The sequence below is a fragment of the Helianthus annuus genome, chromosome 6 (assembly GCF_002127325.2).
Source record: "Helianthus annuus cultivar XRQ/B chromosome 6, HanXRQr2.0-SUNRISE, whole genome shotgun sequence".
Lineage (NCBI taxonomy): Eukaryota > Viridiplantae > Streptophyta > Magnoliopsida > Asterales > Asteraceae > Helianthus > Helianthus annuus.
The window spans coordinates 138,588,262-138,615,005 of NC_035438.2; the positions used below are offsets into that span (position 1 = coordinate 138,588,262).

The 26,744-nt window shown below is 37.7% G+C and overlaps 2 protein-coding genes across 2 annotated transcripts; one reads left to right on the forward strand and one right to left on the reverse strand.

Annotated features, from left to right (window-relative positions):
• Nucleotides 1–9,504: 9,504 nt before the first annotated feature.
• On the reverse strand, nt 9,505–10,229 carry LOC110864178 (auxin-responsive protein SAUR50-like). Its single transcript, XM_022113225.2, has one exon. The coding sequence runs from the start codon at nt 10,134–10,136 to the stop codon at nt 9,837–9,839; it is 300 nt and encodes a 99-aa protein (XP_021968917.1). The 5' UTR covers nt 10,137–10,229; the 3' UTR covers nt 9,505–9,836.
• A 2,521-nt stretch (nt 10,230–12,750) lies between these two features.
• Nucleotides 12,751–24,243, forward strand: LOC110865894 (prostaglandin E synthase 2). Its single transcript, XM_022115233.2, has 6 exons — nt 12,751–13,194; nt 15,305–15,439; nt 15,540–15,615; nt 15,695–15,789; nt 16,273–16,440; nt 23,884–24,243. Exons 1-6 carry the CDS (start codon nt 12,831–12,833, stop codon nt 24,051–24,053), a joined length of 1,008 nt encoding a protein of 335 aa, XP_021970925.1. The 5' UTR covers nt 12,751–12,830; the 3' UTR covers nt 24,054–24,243.
• The last annotated feature ends 2,501 nt before the right edge of the window (nt 24,244–26,744 follow it).

Here is a 26,744-nt window from a genome sequence, read left to right on the forward strand (position 1 = left end):
TAGACTCGTTGTTTTGATACAAACCAAATAAATACAAACAATTGTCTTTCAAGTTTTAAAGTCACTAAGGCTCGCGTCCATCCTATGTGTGTGACAACCCTCACTAAACCAGGTATCCGTACGATTTAATTAATAATTAATTGCTGCTTAATTACTGTGCTTAACTGAAATTACTGATGAACTGCTACTTGACTGTTGATACTTGTACATATCTGCATCATACTTTGATTTCTGTCACTACATTATTTACATGTTGTACTTTAGTGACAAACTTGATGCACAAAAGCACAGTAGCACTATGAACGGATAACCTATTGAACATGCTGATAAAGCCAGCATCAGGCAGACACTGCCTCTAAGGCCTGTATGAGCCAGAAATATTTTACTACACCCATAGTGAGTGTAGGGATACAAGGGTTGTAGAACTGCGTCTCTAGGAATAAGATATAATGACTGGATGTGCCTAAAACATACTCTAAGCACCAGACACAGCACTTTAATTAACATACCAGCTTCTGGCTAACTAATAAAGTGCCAAAACATGAGGAAAATATTCCTGACACTTTGAGAAATAAGTTGTGTCACTAAAAATGTTATTTACGACACTTAAAAGCTTACTTAAGCACTTTAACGGATTACTATCCAACCGAACAACCGGACTTTACCCGGAACATGAAAATATTGACATTAACAATATTGGTCTTTTTCTGAGCTAGTTAGGGTCCCTGAATACCCTAACACCCGCATTAGAGCACATCACACCACTAACCGAGTTAATCTCTAAACTAACTTGGTTTAACCTAACTATAACCTAACTAATCTTGTTGGAATCGAACCAAGACCCCCCCCCCCATTGAAATCGGCCAACTAGAGGGGACAAGAGTTGATTTCTTTTGATTAAAATATTATGGTTGTCCCATATCAAGAAAACATAATAACCCTTGGACGATGAACTTGAATTTGTCTATAAGATCACCACTTAACTCAACATATCATTCACTTAACAACTCACCACACAAGCACACTCTCTCCCCCTCCCTTGGCTCTCGGCCGAGATCCACAACCACCATCCATCCATCATTCGACTTCCATCCTCAAGATCCAAGATCATTCAAGTGTTCAAGGTCACGCATAAGGAGTCTTGGAGCTAACGGAAGGCGAAGGACCTCTCTATCTCGCTTTTATCCACCACTTCTTCGCATAGATTCTTCCCTAGCCCCGAGCTAGAGGTATAACACTTGAAACTCATACTCGAATCATTCTAAGGTGGTTAATAAGATTTGTAACGGTTAAAATGCGGAAACTTATCTTTTGAAGCTTTAAAGGCTACTAAAACATGAATATTGTTGGATAAAAGCTTAATACTTGTGTAAAAGTTGCAGTATTAGAAAGTTGTGAATATTGAGGCCCGATCTACGTTGTGGTAGCTCGGATCATCGTTTAACCCGACTTTGTTAAGATCATAGATCTTGACATAAGCTTGTTTCTATCGGTACAAGGGTTAAAAGGTGAAACTCTACCACACGAGAAACATGAACTTGTGTAAAAGTATTTTTACTTGTAAAATAGTGTTTAAAACTAGCAGATCTACGTATCTGCAAGTGGTATTTTCAAAGGACCAAGTGTCGAGAAAATCATGTTCTCTAAAAATCGGATAACACACTAACAAGTATGATTTTTACAAACCACAAGGGTATAAACACTTGTGAAATGAAAGATCCGACAAAATAATAATTTTTGCAAAAGATGACGGGAAGTTGTAAAGATAGATTTATTCTAAAAACGAGGTTTTTACAAGATTAAGTTACTTTACACATAGATCCACAAAATATAACGGGATCTACACTATAGTTTCGGAAAAACTACAAGTTCATGCGATTATGCGATTTACATACTTGTTGACTAGTTTGATGTGTCGGAAGTTGATTGATTGATTAAAGAAGTGTTGAAATGATTTGGTAAAAGAAAATGATACGCTTGAAAGCGTGGCCACCTCCAGTTACAGAGGAAACTCTGGCGAAATTTTTCTAAAACCTAACACTTAGAATTATTTACAAGTGTTAGAATTATTTTCGACATGTTTTCAAAATATATTTCGCCACGACTTTATTTACAAATATTCGGAGGTGGGATTTTCACAAAACTAAACGTGATAATTATATATTTGGTAACTATAATTTTTCACAACACTGTTTATGATTATTTTGTGAAAATACACAAATATTATTTTTAGAGTAAAAATAATATTTGCAAACGTTGACAAATCCAAAATAATACAAACGCTTTCACGATAAACATATAAGTTACAACGGTAATTATTATTACCACACGATTACTAAAACGTAACTTATGCATTATACGGAAATGATTATGAACGTATATTTTATCAACGTATTATTTTTGGGGAAAAATTATGTGAATTGGAAATATAATATTTTTGAGAAAAAATATTTATATTTGGAATGAAGATATATTAAGTGAGACTTAATATTATAAATTGAACGCACATGTATTAAATCCCCCATCCTTGGGAAGGAGATTAACTACCAAGTACATGCAAAATATAAACACGAAATAGTTGTCTAACTATTTCCCAAAAACCCAAACTATAAAGCTAAGGCACGGCCATCCGTCTAATAGAATTAGTACATGTAGGTCGTCGCACAGCTGACATTCGGAGTACTTGGTAGAGACGCATTGACTGTGAGTTCATGTCCCCCTTTTCTCTTAACTGTTTTCAGTTTTCTAAACTGCGGGGGTGAAATACATGTTACTTTGATTATGATTACTTTATACATGGTATGGTTAGCGTAAGGAGGGTTACTACTTAGATCATGTGAATGGGTAGGCGGAAACTTGAGGTCATTAATCCTCAGGGTAGGACCGAGGGGCAGGAGCGATAGATCTATTTGGGTGTAGCGAGCCCAGTCCCAGGCCCAGCATAATGGACCTCGGGATGACTTTGTACCCGACGCATAAATCTGCTAGGTTTGAGCCTTCCTACTTGCATTTCACACATATCAATGGCCTTGCAAACCATTGGTGATCTCTTTTTCCTTATTTGCTACATACCAGGATTTTGATAAATACAAAGGTTTATTTACTCACTTACACATGAACTCGCTCAACATTATTGTTGATTTGTCAACTTACATGTATTTCAGGGAATTAAAAGATCTGGCACGGTATGGCACGTTTTCCCGCTGCACTAGTTTCCAAGGTCATCCGGGGTTTAGAGAATGTGACTCTTTCCTGGACAAGTCACAGTCCTTAAACTGTGTTTATGTTATGTTTAAGTGTAATGTTTGTTGAACAAGGTTATGGTTGTTAGGACGTGATCCCGTTTTAAACAATGATACTGTATTTGGTTTTTAAAACTTAATGGATGATTCTTGCATGTTTTTAATTCATATAGCTTTGTTATGATTAAGCTATGGTATTAAGAAGTCACACCAAATTAACCACGCTTCCACAAAGCCAGGGTGTGACAATGTGAAGCAAGCAATCAACAATCGTCACATAATATAACCTAAAACATATGTGAAAAACAGTCAGAATAAAAAGCTGGCGAGTACATAGGTTTTGTATGTCAAATTCATGGCTTTGAATTCATATTGCAATATCTCGTCCAACTTCGAGAGTCGACGGGTATAAATCTTGAAATCAAAAAGTGTTTGATATTGCAATATGTTTTTATCAACTTTACAAGTTGATATAAGTAAAACAAAACCTTGTAGCCATGAATCTTGACCGAAAACATTTGTTTTGTAAACCGAGTAGTAAATCGTCTTTGAAAGAACACTTTGTATGGTTTATATCTTTAAGTGAAAATCATTGCATGACATTGTTCAAAAACCATTCGTCCTTGTTATAAACCAATTGTTCAAATCGTCCGTGTTATCAATATATTGTTCGTGTTATAAAACCAATCGTCATTCGTCCGTGTTATTAACCATTTGTCATTCGTCCATGTTATAAACCAATCGTCATTTGTCCGTGTTATAAACCAAATCGTCATTCGTCCATGTTTTAATTATGAAAAATCTTGGTCGTTCTTTAATGAACACATTCAAACATGTGTGACTCGACTATACCACCCATGACATATCTTTAATAGACCCTGAAAGGTCTCTTTAAATCGACTAACAAATCAACACATGATTTGTTAAAATAACAGATTCTGTCGTTACCCCAAACTATCCACCAAATCCAGTGGATAGCCCGATAACGGGATTGTCAGTCCTATGGTACCATAACATACCACTATTCGGCTTGATCAAAGCTAATGAATGTCATTCGTGTTATGAACTAACACACCAACAAGTTCATTCACATTGTTGAAATCGTCATGTTTTATATAAACCATAGACTTTGTTTTTGAAAACTTGAAAACTAACTTAGCACATATGAGTCATCACAAAACAATTGAAAGCATAAAATAGGGGAGCTATGTACTCACTTGGGATTGCAAAGTATCCTTGAATCAAGTGAAATATCAAAGCTTCGAACGTGTCCTAATGTGTCTTGTGTTCTAGGATCCATGAATGCTTAGTAGGAAGCCTCTAAAAGATGGTAGCCTCCAATTTAGTGCAGAGATGAAGATAGAAAGAAAATGAGAAAGTGTAACCCTTAGAAAAGCTTGCTATTTATAGCCAAAGAGAGTGCATAGGATCATGACAAGTGTCTTGAGTGATTAACAAGGCTTTATAGGATTAAAACAAGTGTCCATGGCAGGTTAAATGCTTGGGGATTACATAACTTGGCCTCCACACATGAATAAACAAGGGGCTAATCAAAACAGAAGGTCTGATGACCCTTTACGGACTGCAAGGGTCCTGGTTTGAGGACCATAAAGGTTCAGCAAGGGCAAAAGTTTCATTTTTGACAGCTTTGGTCCCTGAACTTGTTTTGTCGCGTTTTGGCACTTCTAACACCCGTTAACCCAATTTTTAAGCTCCATAAGTAAGTTAAAGTATATTAAACTTGAATTATGCTAAAAAAATGTCATGGATGTCGGTTCGTTCGGTTGTACGGTTGCATTTTTCGCTTAATTACGATGAACGCGAAAACGACCCAAATTGCGTAACGAATGAAATTTTTGCATTCTTATAACTAAAATACAATATTTTAATAATTACAAAAATTTTTAGAAGTGCGTACGTGGTCCGTACTAAAAAATATGCGAATTGGCAGACTTTCGTAGTTTGTCGCAAATAGTCCCTATGATCAAATAAACATGTTTTTGCCATACCGAACCCTTCAAAACTTATTTCTAAGTTATGTAAAGGATATTTAGGGTATGTTTGACTTATTACCTTGTTCGCGGAGTGTACGTTGCATTAAACAGATTACGTTTACGTATCACTTTACGTATAACTTTCCAGGAAAGGTTTAAGAGATTGAAATCGTACAAGAATTGAAATGTGTAAATGTCACATATAATTATACCATTCCGGATATGAAAATCAAGATTTCATTAGATTCGAAATTGTTCGGAATTGTATAATGGTCGTAAAGGCATAAATGTCACACCAAGAAAGTTGACATGCGGCAAATGCAACATATAAATTATATCAAATGAGGTATGAAACAACCCTTTTTAGTACTGATGTTGAAAAAAGTGCGTTTCTTTGTATACTTTTGATTTTCAGGATTAAAAGAGCTTATATGTACAAAAGGAACAAACTAACGGCGAAAACCAGTATGAATACAAAAGAAGGGAAATTGATACAGTATACCAACCTTCTGAGCTTCACCCCAAGACCAAAAACAGCAAATCAGAAAATAAGCACAGGTCGTGCCTGCCGGGCAAGGGGTCGTGCCCCACCCAAGATTCCAGGAAGAATAAGACAAACAGAAGCAGACAAGAGACACGGTGTAATGCCCTGTGTTTTGAAACTTTTACCTTTTTGGCAAGTCTCGTCCCTGTAATGCTTAAGTGATGCTTATTTGAGTCTTAACTATGATAAGCTATGTGAAACTTTTACTCTATGATGCTTTTGTGATACTTTATGCGTGAATCTTGAAACTATACTAGACTCTTATGAAACTTGACTCTTTTGTGATACTTTGAAACTCGACTCTTGAAACTTGACACTTGTTATGCTTGATGCTTATTAAACAAGAGACTTTGAAACTCGATGCTCATGGAACGAGAAACCTTGATCCTTCATTGAACGAGAAACTTTGATTCTTTATTGAGACTTTGATACTTGATACTTATTAAACGGGAAGCTAGCTTATATGCAGACTTGAAACTTGGAAACTTTTGTGTTAATTATATAATTATACCATGTAATGGTTACCCACAGTAATACGCAACACAACGCTTAATCTAGCTCGCAAAACGAAAAAAAAAGTCGGAAAACTAGCAAACGGTCTCAGCTGTCCGAATGGACATCCGATCGGATAACCATTCGACCGAATGGCCATCCGACCCGTTTGCACACTTACACCGCCTCACCTGTCACTTTCACCTATAAATACGCCACTTGTGCTCTCATTTCACACTTTTGCCTCTGTCATCCGACCACACGCACTCCCAAGTCCTTTCAAGCACATTTAACTCGATTCAAGGAAAACTTGTAAGTATCTCTCTAAGATTCTTGTACAACTTTAATCCTTCATCACTTGTACACCAGATTCTTCATCAAATTCACACGAACACTCCAACTTTTTCATGAAAACCAACTGATACAGATGTTGGTATAAACTGTTGTGGAGCACCATGTAACCAAGATCGGCCTAAGATCTAACAGATTTTCACATCTTTTAAATGAAATCTAAAGAAAACTCACACTCTTACCTCAGATCTGATGGAATGACACTTGTTTTCCGGCTCAGATTTGAAGAACACCATGTTTTTACAACTGATTTTCGGATTTTTCTAAAACATCTATACAAATAGTAGTGAAATCGGACTCAAACAGGCTATTGACTCATTCCTTAGTCAAAAGCCGGCTTGAAAACTGATTTTCACCGGAAAACGGGCCGATTGGCGGATCCAAACATGAAACCTCACCATAACAGCTCAACGGTTTGAGAAGGGGTGGTTCCCAGCCGATCGAACGAGCTGGGTTTGGTATGTTTCCGTTGTTTGACACGTCCTTACACCGTCTCCGTAACTCAAAACTTAGAAAATTTTACGAAACTTCACTCACTGATCGTCTGTCCGGATGGCCATCCGATCAGATGACCATCCGTCCAGATGATCTGATTATGTTGACACATGTTTGTTTTACAAGACATTATGATCACGGCGTTTGAAACTTTAAACAGTTCACAAACTTTACCCACTGTTCGAATGGCCATGCGTTCGAATGGTCATCCGTCCGGATGACCATCCGCTCAGGTATACTATCAGACACTTTCACTCGATTTTCGCACCGTTCGACACTTTGTTCCCATCCGGGTCAGCTCTTAGAGGACTTATGCTTTGTTCCCCGCATGCAGGCTGATCCAGCGCTCCCTTCGATCCAATTTAGCAGTTTTTGGTTATAAGCACCCACTGTGAGTATACTCGATCCCTTTTTGTTTTAAACACTTTTGGGATGCAACATGTATTCTATTATCAAGACACTTGACACTTGAAACTTGAAACTTGAAACTTTTTTGAAACATACTCTATCCTCGTTAAACATGAAACTTGAAACTTGATGCTTGAGACTTTTAATGCTATGTGAATGTTTAATCCTTGTGTGTAGTTCCGCCTTAACAATGGTAGCGCTATAGGGGTAATGCACCTCCCCGTTAGTCTTTGGGGTATTGTTAGGATGAGACATTTAACTCCCGTTAGTCTTTGGGAAAGGCATTTAACGCATTGGAAACTTAGGCTATCACTTGGACTGCGTAAACTAGCATAGTGAAACTTGTTATATGTTTTATGATGGATATGAGTTTTTAAACTATTATGCTACGTATACAAACTTGTATGCTCGTCAACATTTTTGTTGATATTATTTTAATACATGTTGGAGGTTGATAATAGCTGAGGAAATCAAGAAACAAGCTAGGATGATGCCTAGAAATTCATCTTAGTTAATCAGAAAATTTTGAACACTATTTGAAGTATGATGTAATTTGATACTTTATGTGGTTGTGGATCTTGCTGACTTTTAGACTATATTATGAATTTAGTTAATCATTATTGAAACAATTCAGTGTTGTGGATTTTTTTGAGCAATCTGATTCGCTTAGTGTTGCGCCCCGATATTTCCGCCATCGGTTGGGGTGTGACACACGGGGCTGTGTCTTATAGACACGGGTCGTGGTCAACTTCCAGATTTGCAAATCTTAGATAGTACAGCAAGTACAGTGGCCACGGGGCCGTGCCATTGACACACAGGGTCGTGTTAGCATCTAGACTGACAAGCTCATTAAATGAAGACAAAGAAGAAGGAGGGCATGGGGCCGTGTAAAGCCAGTATTTCCAGCTAAAATAGGGGTGCTTGGTTTAATTGCAATCCATCCATTAGCAAACCAATTCTCTCACACCTGCCACCACTCCACCACCACAATACCACCATCATCCATCACATTCCTACATCATCCATCTCTAGAGTGTGTGTAGTAGTCTTGGTATCCATAATTGATGGTAAGAGTTTTTGTCAAACAAAGGCCATGCTTGGCTAATCTCTTACATCACTTGGTGAAGACAAGTCATTTATGTATTACTTTTGATTTCCAATCTTTGGCATGGGGTCGTGCCCCACCCAAGATTCTATATGTATTTATAACGAAAAGCATCGAAATTAAAAAAAACCATGATTTTTAATATATTAAATTGAATTTTTAAAAGTGTTTCCCGATAAACCCCACCTGTATCATTTTGTTTTTGATAGATTAAAGGTAATATTATTTATTTTACATGTACGTGAAATCTAGAAAAGTTCAGGGACTTTTATATAACAAAATTTTGTAAGTGACGCTTTCGTTGTTTTTCTCTACAGTTTTAGAGACTTTAGCATATGTATAATGGGTTGAGTAACGTTTTCATGAAAAATTATAAATAATGTTGGGTTCTCTTTTTTTTGATGTTATACTTTTAATTATTCAGCCAAATCGGCTTCAAATAAAAGAACTGTAAAATATTGGCTTTTATATGTATACACTAGAAGCGGCATGATCCTCCCCAACCACTTGTATTACCATTTGTCTTTACTTTAATTTAATTTAATATCGTCATGTTATCCTTTCTTTAATTATTTGCAACATATCACCCCTTAGATCTCATACATAGATATAATGTACGTATTCGCATGAGCAAAGCTTTTAACGGGCGGGAGGGGGTGGCCGATCCTCCGAACTTTTCACTACTCAGTAGTGGAGAGTATGTAGTTCTCGTATAGAAATTTTTGGGTATGTACGTTTTCGACCCCTCGGTTTTATAGAAATTTTTAGGTCCAGTGACTTCCATCTCCCGGGTCGGAAATCTCAAGCTTCGCCAATGCGTATTCGCCCTGATTGGCACACAAATTTTCAATATTTCTAATAGCACACAAAGTATATTATGATTGACTAAAAGCTTGAACATGGAAAATTAACATAGTTGTGACCCTTTAGATAACATGTTTTCTTCAGTACATGAGAGACACTATGCTATAAGGAAATGTGCACCTAAAAAAATATCATCAACACTTTTTGGTCACATCGGTTCTAGATGAGAGAACAACTCCATAGCAAGCGTGCTTGAGTGAGCAATCCATGATGGGTGACCTAGGCATGATGTTACCACTCGGCAACAAAAACAGACCCGTAAGCTCCTTGTCCTTAAAGCTGACAATATTGTTCGGTATGATAGGTCATGTTTGATCGTGTCGGTATAGTATGATGTATCTCTATCTAAGCATGGAAGTAAGTGACTCAAAGACTTGTTCTTCGCAAGGAATGGTGAGACCCATGTCGTGATCAAACCCATACTCGTCTTCTGCTTGTTGAAGTAGCCTCTGGAACTCGGGACGCGACAAGAAAGATATGGGGATGATGTACCGGCTGCGGTTTTGGCCAACGTACACAACAAAGTGGCCTTTGGGGACATCCTCGTAGTGATGTTTTCTACCCAAGGTACACCTCTTCTTCACTATGTGCTTCAAAACTGCTGCTTGTGAAAATTTGTTTGAGGTTTTGTTGAAACCCATTTTCAGAACTCACACTTGGCTTAAATGTGCTTTGAGAGTGTGGTGTGGTGAGAATATAACAAAGAAGAGAGTGGAGAGAGATATCTGATATTCTCCTTCCTTCCTTTAGTTTTTATTTCAAACATTTTTTATTCATCATATATATACACATACATACGCAAATATTGGGGACTTTAAAGAAAGATCACTAAATAAATTAATAACAAAACCATTATATATTCATTATTAACTAGGGATATTTTCCCGCGCGATGCCGTGGGAAATCGACTAGCATCAGTTGGTTTCCTGACGGTATCTGTCAGATACTGACATTTGGTTTAAAGTCGTGTTTTTTTTTCAACAAAGTTCATACATGAACACTGAGAAAAATATATTAAACAAAGTCGCGCAGTCATCTTTTAAAACAAAAAGATAATGAACGCAAGTTATCGGAGGAAAAATCAAATTAAATAAAAGAGTTAACTGTCATTTTCGTCTCCGTGATTTGTCCAATTATGTCAGTTTAGACCAAATTTCAAATTCGTACCGTTTTCGTCCATGACATTCTTAAAACATGCGAGTTCCGTCCAAAAAAACTAAGGTTGAATTGAATAATTGAACAAACCATAGAGACGAAAATGACAGTTAACTCATGTTTTTTGGACGGAACTGACATGTTTTAAGAACGTCAGGGACAGAATTGGTAAAAATTTGAAATTTGGTCTGAACTGACATAATTGGACAAACTACAGGGACGAAAATGGCAGTTAACTCTAAATAAAAACAAAATGGGTTAGAATCGTATATTGTTTAAGGTATATAATGGGTGAAACTGGAACATAATTCTTTTTATGTAATATCTTAAAAACTGATGTTACTATCATTAGGGGTCGAAATTTATATATTTTGTGCGCGATGTGGTGGGAATTCGCCCGTTACTGGTTTGGTTCGTAACACTATCACTATTGTACCGACTTTTAGTTTAAAGTCAATAATATGCACAAATAAATGTGTTTTACATTGAAAACAAAAATAAAACGAATAGTGTCACTGGTTTCGATAATAATAATAGCGATACCAACGTCGATAGAGAATAAAAAATGAATATCGATATTAGATTTGATAATAACAAACAATAACAGAACCGATACGGGTATCAGTTCGATTCACCACTAAACTGTGTTAAATAAAACTTTTTTTCTCAACAAAATCTAGACAACATGTCAATAAAAAAATATTAAATACAATCGCATATTTAGCTAGAAAGAATAATGAACATGAGTTATAGGATAAAATATTAAATTAAATAATAATTAAATTAACTAAAAATATAATTTAATATATGTAAAATCGGAAATTAAAAGAAAGAATATAATAACATAAATTTTTTATTTTACTATTCATCACAAGTATAAATTTAAATTTAAATTTAAATTTAAATAAATTAAAAATATGTATAATAATATGCATTTTTATTTATGAAATCATAAAAAACTAAACTGTAGCGTATGATACACTATTAATAGGACTATACTAGGTTATCACTGACACGGGTTAGAGGAAATTGTTATATTAATTAGAGAGACTGACTCAGGTCGAGTCGGATGTAGTTGGTGTACGGGTGGACGTATCTCGTATACAGAGCAACGTACAGTGGATGGTCGAGGCGATTATTGCTATGCATTCTGGCACACCCATACCTCCACGAGGTTGCGCTGCACCACCACCACCATCGTCGTAGCTGCTTATTGTATTTTGATTTTGTTGTTTTACATTTGAAACATTGTAAATTTTTATCTTTTGTTGTTTTAGATGTAAAACATTGTAAATATTAATCTTATGTTTGCATTTTATCTTGTTTGTTTAATAATTGTTATCGTATTGTTTATCATATGCACATGTTTTGCTTATCCGATATATATAAAAAATAATATGACAAACACTATTGTAACGTAGACGTTCCACATAATAAAGTGAAAATTATTCATCGTTCTTAGTACGTTTAATTACAAGCTCGTAACACAATCTGATATATCTAAATAATACAGCAAGCGCTATCTAAACAATTACTAAAACTTATTAAACGGTTGTCCGGTTTCACATAAAAAATAATAAATAAATAATTATATACGAGTTGTATAACATTATACGACTCGTATACAATTGTTAAAAACCCTAAAACCTGATAAAACCTCACAAAAACACATTAATTCGTATAATATTATATTACTCGTATATTATTGTATACGGCTCGTATAATGTTATACGACTCGTATACATGTAAAATAAAAAAAATATTCCACTACATCTATTTCTGTGCAACAACGTTCTATACATCTACGGTGTGAGAATAGTATTTGCCTTTAAAGAACATATGAAAGTCAAACTAGTATGCGGTGATATCTGCCCATTGCTTTATAGCCTAGTGGTATTTTGAGGGTGAGATAAAACTTTGAGACCAATAGGTCTTGGGTTCAATTCACACAAAGAGGTTTTTCCATATTTATTGAGTTTCCTCCTAAGCATCGGATGATTCCGCTAGTAGTATGATGATTTATGTCAGTAATCTAAATTTATTGTTAAAAAAATAAATAAATAGAAAATATGCGGTGATATTTAGGCCAACACCCCCTAAAAAGGGTTTTAACACACCAGTCTCTCCTCTGCCGCTTGCTGCTAAACCCTCGTTTTCTGTTTTTCATTTCTAGAACCTTCATGGCTTCAACAATGAGGAAACTCAACCGTCTCGCCGCCACCACCCGTGCGGCAGCATCCTTCTCCTCTACCACCACCACCACCACCACCACCGTTCGCCGCCACTCAATCATTCAAACGGCGTCGTATAAGAGCACCATGAGTAACACTTTCTCTTACACACCTCAATCTCACTGGTTACCATCACACAATAGGGTTACCGGCGGACGAAGTTGTGCCGGATGTAACAGGACGTTTTCGACGGCCGCCACCGCCGCGCGAGATCTCGATGAGAAAGAGTTACCGCAGTCTAACAAGAGTTATGTTCCCAACGACGTCGTTCTGTATCAGTACCAAGCTTGCCCGTTCTGTAATAAGGTTAAAGGTAATGATGATTCCTGGTTGTTATATGTTAATTGTCTATATTACTGAAAGTAGTAAAAACACAAAATGAATACATAAATACTCATACAAATACTGAAATTAACTAATATAGAAAATGAAAACCATAAAAATAAATACTTAGGGTGGAGGGAGTGGTCTCGGGGAGTGCTTTGGGGAGGGGGGTTTACCGATTGGGGATGTATAGCCTGTGGATGTTCGGTGGTCGGGGAAGAGGAGAGAGGTGGTGTAGGTGGTGAGTAGTCACCGATGGGGAAGAGGAGAGAGGTGGGAGAGAGAGAGAGGGGTTAATGGTGGGTCTAACCCCTTTCAACCAATCATATTTTTTTTAATTGTTTACCACTCTCCGTGTGTTTGATCATTGCTAGTGATTGACTGCAAAATAAGAGTTTTTTCCCAAATTAGTGTTGGTGGAAAAAATATTTACCGTTTTTGGTGTTCTTTGAAAACTATTTGCCGAAATAGTGTTTTCTAACTTTTTTTAATCAACATATTAGACTTACTTTTTTTATAAATGACATATCAGCTTACTTTTTTTTTTCATTCAATCAATCCATTTACTATTTTTTGTATTCCTTTTTTTTTTGGGTTTCTATCCATTTTTTATCAATATAGCTGAATATTCGAATCACATTTTGTATTCTTGTTGGTTTAACTTGTTAACTTAGTTTGTTATATCATCATTTTTTAATGAATAGAAAGACTGAAATCCTTATATTAATTTGTAATATATGGAGCATTAGGATTATAACGTTCACTTTATTTGCGATTTCATAATTTTCTATGATGAAACAGCAATGTCAAACTGAAAGATTGTATGGTGGCCGGGTTTCATAGTTTTTTAGAATAAAGAGTGAATTGCAAGTTTTGTCCTTTATCTTTAGGCCATTTTGCAAGTTTTGTCCTTTATGTTTAAATTTGACGAGTTTTGTCCTTTATGTTTAAAAATCAAGCACGTTTTACCCTTTGAGCCTTAAAAATCAAGCACGTTTTGTCCTTTATGTTTAAAAATCAAGCACGTTTTGTCCTTTATGTTTAAAAAATCAAGCATGTTTTGTCCTTAAAAATCAAGCACGTTTTGCCCCAAAGGGTAAAACGTGCTTGATTTTCAAACCTAAAGGACAAAACTCGTCAAATTTAAACATAAAGGACAAAACTTGCAAAATGGCCTAAAGATAAAGGACAAAACTTGCAATTCACTCTAGAATAAACTAGAACTTTCATATTTGGGTTTGTGTTATTTACATAATGAACATAAATTAATATATCTAGTATTACATTATATTAAAAACATGTTAAAAGGGTAGTCGCTCAACAAACGTGTTTTTAATATCAGCCGGATTAAAAATTTTATTTTGTTTAATATTAAGACCGGTAACGACTCACTTTTATTTCACATTTTTATTTTGCTTGTTTAGAATATTGACACTGGTAGCGACCGGATTTGTTTTTTGATATTTTTATTTTCGTTTTTATGTGATATTGAGACCGGTAGCAAGTCAGGTTTTATTTATATATATTTTTTTTGAATGGCAAATCTTACTCCTACTAATTACACCAATAAATCTAAATTACACCTTAACCTAGATTACAAAAAAATAGTAAATGGCTTATTGAATGAAAAACATAAGGTGAGTCTAGTATGTTAATTAATAGAAAAGATAAAAGTTAAAATGATGAAAAACACTATTTTGGTAAATGGTTTTTAAAGAACACCAAAACGGTAAATATTTTTTCCACCAACACTTATTTGGGAAAAAACTCGCAAAATGAAGAGTGGAGTGGAGACTTGACGTGGCATGCCATTATTGGTTAGAAAATAAGTTTACCACTCCCCAAATGGTGACCACTCCCTCCACCCTTAGAGAAAGTAGCGAATATGAGTAGAAACACAAACCGAAGATAGTACTGATTTTGGCGGTAGAGTACTGGTTCGTTACATGTAGAGCAAAAATACTGATACCGGCTAGATGGGAAACTGAAAACAATGAAAATGAATACTGATATGTTGTTTGGTACGGTACTGATACTCGGTAAAAATGATTTGTCTTGTATGGGATGTATATGAACCCTAACTGAACACCTATCTGCAGCATTCCTTGAATACTATGATATTCCATACAAGATTGTGGAGGTCAATCCCATGAACAAGAAAGAGATTAAATGGTCTGATTACAGGAAGGTGCCTATATTGATGGTGGATGGTGAACAAATGGTCAACTCTTCAGGTTAACCACATAGCTATGAATCTATAGATATATGATTTATCGGTTTTGTTTATTGCCCTTTTTAATAGTTTTTGAACGCAATATTGATTGATGTTTGCAGATATTATCGATAAAATGTACCAAAGGATGCATCCTGACTCTGTCACTGAGGATGCCGAGACTCAGAAATGGCGTCGGTATGATCTTTTTTGAAATTGTTTAACACACATGATGAGATTTCTCTGTGAGATTGATACTTTATTGCTTATGTTGTAGGTGGGTGGATGACCACTTGGTGCATGTTTTATCACCAAATATATACAGAAGTCCCTCTGAGGCTCTTGAATCATTTGATTACATCACTACTAAAGGTAATATTTTGAAGAGTTAAATGCCATTTTAGTCCCTGTGGTTTGAGCCATTTTGCCAGTTTAGTCCAAAGGTTTCATTTTTCACCTGTGGGTCCAAAAAGGTTTCACCGTTGCCATTTTAGTCCACTGGGTTAACTTCATCTATTTTTTCTGTTAACGAGAAGGGCAATTCGGTCATTTTATATGGCCAAATTGCTCTTCTAGTTAACAGAATAAAAAAATGGATAAAGTTAATCCAGTGGACTAAAATGGCAATAGTGAAACTTTTTTGGACCCAGATGAAAAATGAAACATTTGGACTAAACTGACAAAATGGCCCAAACCACAGGGACTAAAATGGCATTTAACTCTATTTTGAAACATATTGACAAACTTAAAAGAGTCTATATGTTCTAGTTTGTATATGAAGTTTAACTAAATAGGTTGCTGTTGAGCTAGTTATATGAATTTGGAAAAGATGATTATAGATTTTTACTATTTCAGGTAATTTTAGCTTCACTGAAAGACTGGTGGCAAAGTATGGTGGAGCTGCTGCTATGTATTTTGTGTCAAAAAAGCTGAAGAAACGACATAACATTACTGATGAACGCGCGGCTTTGTATGAAGCTGCGGATACATGGGTTAATGCCTTGAATGGCAGACAATATCTCGGTTCGTGCTAATCCTTCTAAGCTAAACTTCTGTTTCTATACACTTGTTTGATTTTCAAAATGGGGGCATACCATTATGATAACAAGTTTTATAGGAACCTAAAGTTATGGTTGTTCATAAACTGTTGACATCGACCAAACCGAAGTAAGTTTGCCGGTTTAAGATTCACACGATTTGGGTTTGTCGGTTTGGTTATACACCGGTTCGGCCGATGATTTTCTAAAATTCATTTATTTATGTATGTATTTTTTTTAAATAGGGGTGCAAACGAGCCGAGCGGCTCGCGAGCTACTCGAGATCGGCTCGAGAAAAAGCTCGAAACGAGCCGAGCCTTATCGAGCCCGAGCCGAGCTTGAGCCTGAAATAAAGCTCGTTTGTTTATCGAGCCCGAGCTCGAGCCTTGCATGTGAAGCTCGTTAGGCTCGTCGAGCCTTAGTGTAAACGAGCCGAGTTGAGCCGAGCTTATTCAAACTTGTTTACAAGCTGACCTCGAACCTAAAAATAAGCTTATTTAGTAAGGGTGTGCCTATTGGCACACTAAAGTGCCTATTGGCACACCAAAGCCTAGCAAAATTAAGGTTTATCTACGCAGCGTATTGGTCAATACGCAGCGTATAGGGTTAACCCTCTACGCTGCGTATTGACCAATACGCTGCGTAGATAAACCATGGATCTCAGTGCCTGACAACTAATCATTGCACAGAAAACAAGGGTCATATACGCTGCGTATAGGTTGAAAGTGGCTGTAATTGTATTTACTGAATGAATAGAATTGATACAATGAATCCCTTTATATAGGGATTGAACCCTAGCCTAAATAAGGAAACGAAAATCATAACTAAATATAATACAATCAACAATATATGGAAATAATTCCCTGCTGAATAATGTTCGGCTAATACTCCCCCGCAGTTTGAGCGGTCATGGGGCAAACGGTCAAACTGGATCTGAATGTCTGAAAAAGTTGCCGAGATAAGCCCTTCGTAAAGATATCGGCGTATTGATACGGAGCAGGAACATGGAGAACTCGAACATGTCCGAGGCGCACCTTTTCGCGAACAAAATGAATATCAATTTCGATACGTTTGGTGCGCTGATGTTGCACAGGGTTATCAGACAAGTACACTGCTGAAACGTTATCGCAGAAGACAACCGAAGCCTGTATAAGGGGGACACGCAGCTCTAGCAGGAGATTACGAATCCAAGTGATTTCAGCTACTGCATTAGCAACACCGCGGTACTCAGCCTCTGCACTAGAGCGGGAGACGGTAGCCTGACGCTTAGACGACCAAGATATTAAATTATTTCCAAGAAAAACACAATATCCACTCGTAGATCTCCGAGAATCTGGACAGCCGCCCCAGTCCGCGTCCGAGTATGCAACCAAGGAATTTGTAGCTGATTTGACCATGCGAATACCATAGTCTAGGGTCCCCTGAATGTATCGAATGATTCGCTTCATAAAGGCATAGTGGGGATCATGAGGCTCATGCATAAACAAGCAGACCTGCTGCACGGCATAAGATATGTCTGGCCGGGTGAAAGTGAGATACTGTAGGGCTCCGGCAAGGCTTCGGTAGAGAGTGGGGTCATGGAACAACGGACCATCAGTCGCACTTAATTTTGAAGAAAGATCAACAGGAGTGGCACAAGGTTTACATGCTGTCATATTGGCCCGATTAATAATGTCTTTCGCATACTGAGTTTGGTCCAAAAACAGACCAGTAGCCGTGTGGGTTACCTTGATCCCCAAAAAGTAATGCAGTGTACCAAGGTCAGACATGGCGAACTCTCGAGAGAGCGTCTGAATGATGTCATGCAGAAGCTTGTCAGAAGAAGCCGTGAGGAAAATGTCATCCACATATAGTAAAAGATAAGCGATCTCATGGCCGGCACTGTATATAAACAGAGAGTTGTCACACGCGCTACTTTGAAACCCGTGGGATAAGATATAGTTTGCAAAACGTGTTTACCAAGCGCGTGGGGCCTGTTTAAGCCCGTATAGCGATTTCTTTAACCTGCAAACAAAACCTGGGAACCGTTTATCAATAAAACCGGGCGGTTGGTGCATGAAGACTGTCTCGGTTAGGTGGCCATGCAGAAAAGCGTTTTTGACATCCAACTGATGAATGGGCCAACCTTTGGAAACCGCAAGAGACAGTACGGTACGAATCGTGGCAGGTTTCACCACAGGGCTAAAAGTATCCTCACAGTCAATGCCCACAGTTTGCAATTTCCCATTAACTACTAAGCGTGCCTTATACCTTTCCAACGTACCATCTGATTTAAACTTGTGGCGAAAGAGCCACATGCATCTGATCACCGGTCTATCAACCGGTCTAGGGACCAAATCCCACGTCTCATTTTCCTGTAAAGCAGAATATTCGGCCTGCATGGCGCGCAGCCAGTTCGGGTCGGTAAGAGCCTGGTTATAGGTTTTGGGGACAGGGGAGATGGTAGTGGTGTGAAGGGAATAAAGAGGAGGCTGCAGGCTACCTGTTTTGGACCTGGTAGCCATCGGATAAGACGAATGCGGTTGGGTAGGTGGCTGGGGTATAGCCGGTGACTGGGGAACGGCCGTATGTGGCTGAGGAAAAGGAGGTGTTGGTTGTAGGTGAGGGTCGGAAGGGTGGGGTGAGCTGGTCGGATGTATAATGGGTGGGTTAGGAGGGGCCGATTGAGGTGCTGGGGTTTGGTGGGGTGGGCGGTTGCGGCGAGAGTATGTGTAAGGGAAGGGTGATATGGTAGTGGGCTGTGGGATGGTCGTAGGTTTTGGGGGCTGGTAGGTGGGAGCCATGGGTGGGGCAAAGGTGAAACTGGGTGGGAGGGTGTCGTCTAGGAACTGGTAGGAGGTGGCGGGAACGGGAATGGTATAGGGGAAAACAGTTTCATCAAATGTGACGTGCCGGGAAATTGAGACTTTCCCGGTGGTGGGGTCAAAGCACCGGTACCCACGAAAGTCTGGTGGGTAACCAAGGAAAATACACCTGGTGGACCTTGGGTGAAGTTTGTGTGGTTGAGTAGCGGAAGTGTTCGGATAACAAGCGCATCCGAATACCGGAAGGTGGTCATATGTGGGGTGCCGAAGGTAGAGAGCAAAGGTAGGTGTAAAAAAGTTGAGTCTTTTAGTTGGGAGAATATTGTGTAGGTAAACGGCGGTGTGTAGAGCCTCGACCCAAAAGCTAGGTGGAAGGTGGGAGTGGATAAGGAGAGCGCGGATGATGTCGTTTAGACGACGAATCATGCGCTCGGCACGACCGTTTTGGGAAGAAGTTTGGGGACAGGAGAAACGAAATAATAGGCCATGTTGGGTAGCAAAGGTTTTAAAGGCATTGTTGTCAAACTCACCACCAAGGTCGCACCGAAAGGTTTTAATTTGTCTGTTGAATTGTGTGGCAATTAGACGGTGAAATTTAACAAAAGTGGGAAAAGTTTCAGATTTGTATTTTAGCGGGTAGACCCAAGTAAAATGTGAAAAGTTATCAATCAATACCATATAATATTTATACCCAGATTTACTTGACACGGGTGAAGTCCAAAGGTCACAATGAATGATATCAAACGGTGCAAAAGTATAAGAATTAGATGCATGAAAGGGTAAACATTTGCTATTGGAAAGTTGACAAGAATGACAAATAGTAGATTTGTTCTTATTACAAGAAAAATTAAAATCAAAATGATGACTGAGGACGTCCAAGACTTGAGCGCCGGGGTGCCCCAAACGATCGTGCCATGGAAGAGAAGATGAGGTGATGAAGGCTGCTTGAGGTGGTAGTTCTGGTGGTGTAACTGGATAGAGATCCCCGGTGCTATTGTGGCGGGAAAGAAGACGCCCAGTTCGAAGGTCCTTCAAAGAAAAACCAAAGGGGTCAAATTCAATGGACACACTGTTATCACGAGTAAATCGTCTAACAAATATTAACTTTTTAATGATTTGAGGGCAGTAAAGGAGTCTGGGTAGTATGAAGTGGGCCTGCGGCTGATATGGGGCCGAAGGGTAGGTGGGTGGGCCGTAGGCGGCAATAGGTTGGGCTGGGTTCGGCTGAGGTGCAGGAGAGTAATGGGCCGATTGAGTTTGGGCTGTGGGTAGGTTGTATGGTGTAGTGGGCTGGAAAGCAGGTTGAGTTGGGTAAGGGCAAGGTGGAGTGTTCCACCAAGCCCATTGGGGGTAGGTTGGGTGACTTGAGGGCCAAGGTTGAGAAGATGATGTCGGTCCGCGGCCAGAGCCACGTCCCCGGTTGCTTCGGCCCCGGCCACGGCCACGACCGGTTCGGTGGTAGTAAGGCTGTTGGGATGGTGGGTTAAGGGAGCCAGATTGGGGGTAATGGTTGGGATGCGGTTGTGGTTGTGAGTGGGACGAGTGGTTTGGAGTGGTGGCTACATGAACGGACTGGGTTGATCTTTTGGCGGGCTTCTTGTCTAATACGTTCATCTTCCAGCATGCTACGAGCAAGATCCCAATCCGCACTGTTGGCATTGATGAGAGAGGCGGTTGTGTCATATTCTGCAGGCAAGCCTCGAACAAGTTGAAGTACCAACCTATCTTCAGTTACGGGATGGTCCACGTCCCCAGCTGATTTGCTAAGTCTTTGAGGCGCTGACAGTAGTCGTCCAAAGACGAACAAACAGATAAAGTGAGGTTGCAAAACCTGGTTTCAAGGGCCCCCGCCCGAGCTTTCTTGTTGCTTAGGTAAAGTTTTTCGAGTTTCACCCAAGCATGGCGAGCCGTGGGGCCACTGTCGAGAACTCGGGGTAAAAGATCATCGGATACAGTGCTAAGAATCCATTGGAGAACGAGAGCATCAAGTTCCTTCCAAGCTTTGTACTTGGCTGCGGTCTCTGGTGGGGGTTCAGTTCCATCGATGTGGTCAGTAACTTGATAGGCCACAACATGGAATCGAAACAGCTTAACCCAAGAAGTATACGTGACCTTGACGCCATCAAGGGTACGTATCTTTGACTGCACGTTGGTGACCGAGTAGGCTGGGTGCAGCTGTTTGAGTGGTTTATCGGAGCCAGAAAACTCAGGCTCATCTTTCTTTTCGTCGCCGGACATTGTGTGAGGAGGCTAGGGTTTTCGGCGCAGACAAGGGGCTGTCGAAACAGCTGAGAAAAAACAAAAAAAGGGAAGGAGGGAAGAGGGTATGCAGAACCTAGGGCTCTGATACCATGAAAGTGGCTGTAATTGTATTTACTGAATGAATAGAATTGATACAATGAATCCCTTTATATAGGGATTGAACCCTAGCCTAAATAAGGAAACGATAATCATAACTAAATATAATACAATCAACAATATATGGAAATAATTCCCTGCTGAATAATGTTCGGCTAATATAGGTCAATACGCAGCGTATATAAACCATTAGATTTTTTGGGTCATTTTGGTAGGTTTGAGGGATATTTTTTCACAAAGTTTAAATACGCTGCGTATTGACCTCTAAGCAACGTATATAAAGATCTGAAAATGTCTTTTATACCCTTCTATTGAGGATATACGAAGCCAAATACAAGGGTAGTTGTGTCATTTTTGTCTCATACGCTGCGTAGGGACCTCTAAGGAGCAAGCTCCATTTTTGTATTTTTTTATTGTGTATTCCTTTGTTTATTTATAAAAAAAAGAAAATTATTTATAAAAAAACAATATTATTGGTAAATAATACAAATATATTGTTTTATTATCGTTTAAATTAAATTATCGTATTCCTTTGTTTATTTATAAAAAAAAGAAAATTATTTATAAAAAAACAATATTATTCGTAAATAATACAAATATATTATATTGTTATTGTATTGTATAGTATCGTATTGCATATAAGTCTCGTATAGAGGCCTATACGGGTGTTATTGTATTGTATAGTATCGTATCGTATAGTGTAGTATAAGTCTCGTATAGGTTTCCTATAGGTCTTGTATATGCATATAGGATTAGACGGGACCTAAACCACACCTATATGATACGATATCACACTTATAGGTTTATACGAGGTTAATACATGACCTAAACCACACCTATACGATACGATATCACACTTATAGGCTTATACGAGGTCAATACGTGACCTAAACCACACCTATTCGATACGATATCAACACTTATAGGCTTATACGAGGTCAATACGTGACCTATACTACGTTATATGAAACGATATCACACTTATAGGCTTATACGAGGTCAATACGTGACCTATACGACGCTATACGATACGATATCATACTTATAGGCTTATACGAAGTCAATACGGGACCTAATATTTGTATTATTTTTAATTCTTATAATTCATAATATTTGTATTATTTTTAATAATATTGTTTTTTTATAAATAAACATGGAAATACCCCAAAATACACACAATTAATTTACTTTTTTTTTATAAATAAACAAAGGAATACACAATAAAAAATACAAAAATGGAGCTTTATATATGCTCCTTAGAGGTCCCTACGCTGCGTATGAGACAAAAATGACACAACTACCCTTGTATTTGGCTTCGTATAGCCTCAAAATAAGGGTATAAAAGACATTTTCAGACCTTTATATACGCTCCTTAGAGGTCAATACGCAGCGTATTTAAACTTTGTGAAAAAATGATCCCTCAAACCTACCAAAATGACCCAAAAAAATCTAATGGTTTATATACGCTGCGTATAGACCTATACGCAGCGTATATAACCCTTGTTTTCTGTGCAATAATTGCTGATAAGGCTCTGGAATCCATGGTTTATATACGCTTAGTATAGCTCTATACGCAGCGTATTGAGGTAACCCTATATGCTGCGTATTGACCAATACGCAGCGTATGTAAACCCTAAGTGTGCAGATAGGCAAACTGGGTGTGCAGATAGTTAGGGCCTTTAGTAAACGAGCCCGAGCCTGAGCTTCACTTATCGAGCTTGCGAGCCTAAAAAGTTTATTATTTGTATTATTTTTATTTAATACATTAATTAATAGATAATAAACGAGCCGAGCCCGAGCCGAGCTTGAGCTTGAGAAAATACAAACGAGCTGAGCTCGAGCCTTGAAAACAAAGCTCGAATCGAGCCGAGCTTGAGCCCGAGCTCTCATAAGTTAATCGAGCTGGAGCTCGAGCCTGGTAAAGCTCGGCCCCGGCTCGGCTCGGCTCGTTTGCACTCCTAAATGTATTATATTTATAAACCAGGTTTATTATTTTAAAATTTTATAATACAAATTAGCGATTTAAGAAATATAAAGGAAATGGTTCAAACCGACAAAACCGAATCGTCAACTACCAAACCGGCCGGTATGGCGGACCCCTAAGGTTTGTCGTTTTTTTGTAAACATAGTTAGTAGTTTGGCTCATTGTTTTCGACTAATTTGCTTGACCGGACTATGAACACCCCTACATAAAGTCAATAGGTGCTAGATTTGAATTTCAAAAACCGAAGTAGAGTAATTCATGCAACCTTTCTGATATGTTGCAGGTGGTTCAGAACCAAATTTGGCTGACCTTTCTGTGTTTGGTGTGCTGAGACCTATTCGCGAACTCAAGTCAGGCAAGGATATGGTGGAAAACACGCGGATTGGGGAATGGTTTATGAGGATGGAGAGCCAGATGAAGCCTCATCGTGACACGGCTCTTCAAGGTTCATAATCACACTTAGTTTTCACCTACTTATAATAAGTATCTTATAAATGAGTACCGTTTTGAAAGATGGTTTGGAAAATAATATCCCATATGTGGATTGCTTATAGTTACACCACAGTAATTGAACACGCCACTCGGCTGGTTATTCGGGTTTTGTTGATAGTTTAGTGAGAGAACTTGTTTTTTGTCGTTTCAATCGATTTCCCGCCTTGTGTAACCTTACACATCAAAAACGTTTTTAGCTAACGGGTTCTTCAAAGTTTTGTGAAAAAATATGATAACTTAGGGATTTAAAACCGTCTAGACCCGTTAAACCAAAGCGAGTTGGCTGATTTGGCTGGATAAATTAGTGTATTATCGCCTCGTTTAGATTTGCGAAACCCGTCTGACTGATGGTAAAAGTTAGTGGACCAGGTGTGTTGGACTAAGAAGGCTTTACCGCGTCTTTAGCTGTTTAGTTTGCTGTTTTCTAAAACCACACATAGTGAGTGGTTCGGTTATGATTTTTTTTTTGGCAAAACCGATCAGAGTCAAATGGTGAACGCAACTCATCTAAACAGCCCTATAAATTAAATGGTCGCTACAGGAAACCACAGGATAAGAGTAATGTGTGACAATTTCTAATGAATTAGTTTACACCTGTTCAAGTGAATTAGTTTTTATTAGGCAAATTGGATTTAAATAATCTCAACTTTCTCAATTTGGCTGATAATAATCCCAAGTCAGTTATTTGCCTTTTTATTATTGTTTTATTAGTATGTCTAATGTTAAAAGAGTTAACTTCTGTTTTACTTCCTGTGGTTTGGTCACTTTGACGGTTTTGCCCCAATCATTTAAACGACTATTTTTCTCCTGGATGTTTCGATCTTATCGCCAGTTTACTCTCCTGCTCTAACTCCATCCATATTGTATGTTCACTGAAAGAGTATTTTTGTAATTTCAAGTTAACATACAAGATCCAAGTACTCTTATGTTATACTTGAAATTACCAAAATACCCTTCCAGTTAACATACAATATGGTTGGAGTTAGAGCCGCGGAGCAAACTGGCGACAAGATTGAAACATCAAGGAGGAAAGTGGACCTTTTAAAATGATTGAGCCAAAACCGTTAAAGTGACCAAACCACAAGAAGCAAAACGGAAGTTAACTCATGCTAAAGTGTTAAATTCACTTCACATTTGGAATTGGGAATATGAGTGATCGTAATTGTTTTGTTGGTGAGTTAGGATTAAAATCTGAATTTGGTACTTATAAATTTAATTTTATTTAAAATAAGCGTAACTTTCACGTATCATTCTTATTTTCATAAATATAATTTTGAGTAAATTTCTGTTTTGCTCTTTGTGATTTGGTCGTTTTAACGGTTTTGCTCCAATCCTTTAAAAATAGCCATTTTACTCCCTGATCTTTTGGTTTTGTCGCCAGTTTGCTCTATGGCCTTAACTCCATCCATATTATATGTTAACTGAAATGGTATTTTGGTAATTTCAAGTATAAAATAAGGGTACTTTGGTAATTTATATTTAAAATAAAAGTTTGATTATTTATATATTAACACATACAAACACACAAACATTAATCATTATATACACACAAACACCAAAGATCAGCATATTGTCTCTATCACCCTTAACCTACCAACATCAACCACCACCGCCGCCACCATTATGATGTTTGTGTGTATATAATAATTAATGTTTGGTAGGTTAAGGGTGATAGAGACAATATGCTGATCTTTGGTGTTTGTGTGTATATAATAATTAATGTTTGTGTGCTTATATGTGTTAATATTTAAATAATCAAACTTTTATTTTAAATATAAATTACCAAAGTACCCTTATTTTATACTTGAAATTACCAAAATACCCTTTCAGTCATCATACAATATGGATGGAGTTAAGGTCGTGGAGCAAACTAGCGACAAAACTAAAAGATCAGGGAGTAAAATGGTTATTTTTAAAGAATTGGGCAAAACCGTTAAAACGAACAAACCACAGGGAGCAAAACAGAAGTTTACTCTATAATTTTTGTCCTTTTAGTTTTTTAGTCTTTCGGTCAGCTTTGCTGGCATTTTATTCTCTTTCCATTCCATCGTCAATCCTTGGTTATGCATACAAAGTCTAAATGTTAAATTTTGCAAGTTTGCGTTCTATGATTTTCATTTTGTAACAGTGAGTCTTTACTAAGTTTTGTTAGATCGTATAAAATGATCAAAATATCTTTTTTGGCTATTTTGGCATACAGACCAATATGTAACTAACGACCAATTGAATTACTTGCCAAAATCAATTGTGCCAAACAGATGCATTGATTCGTGATGCGTTATGTCATTTTTTTCAAAATGATGAGGTGGTTCGCTGTTTATGAAAGTACACTTTTGGTATATTTTGGGTGACACGATACACACACTTTTTTAAATTATCTAATTGAAAATTTCAAGCAAGCCATTGAATTTCTTCAACCTAAAAGTGCTTCCCCGAATTAGAAAGATTGTTCGAAATAAACCGTGCAACATAATCAAAATCTTCAAACATCTTCATTCACACCAAAATGTCGTCTTGATCGCTTAGAGTGTAACACCCCGTGTTTCGAAAGTCAAAGTCAACATTGAAGTCAAAAGAAGAAAAGATTGCTAATTGTGATCTGTCACTCCTTGCTCAACTACTGTTTTGACTTCTTTGACTTGTAGATAATCT

Coding starts and splice junctions, on each gene's coding strand:
- LOC110865894 (XM_022115233.2), top strand. CDS start 12,831: ATGGCTTCAACAATGAGGAAACTCAACCGTCTCGCCGCCACCACCCGT. Junction 15,616..15,694: donor GAGACTCAGAAATGGCGTCG/GTATGATCTTTT, acceptor CTTATGTTGTAG/GTGGGTGGATGACCACTTGG. Junction 16,441..23,883: donor GAATGGCAGACAATATCTCG/GTTCGTGCTAAT, acceptor GATATGTTGCAG/GTGGTTCAGAACCAAATTTG.
- LOC110864178 (XM_022113225.2), bottom strand. CDS start 10,136: ATGGGTTTCAACAAAACCTCAAACAAATTTTCACAAGCAGCAGTTTTG.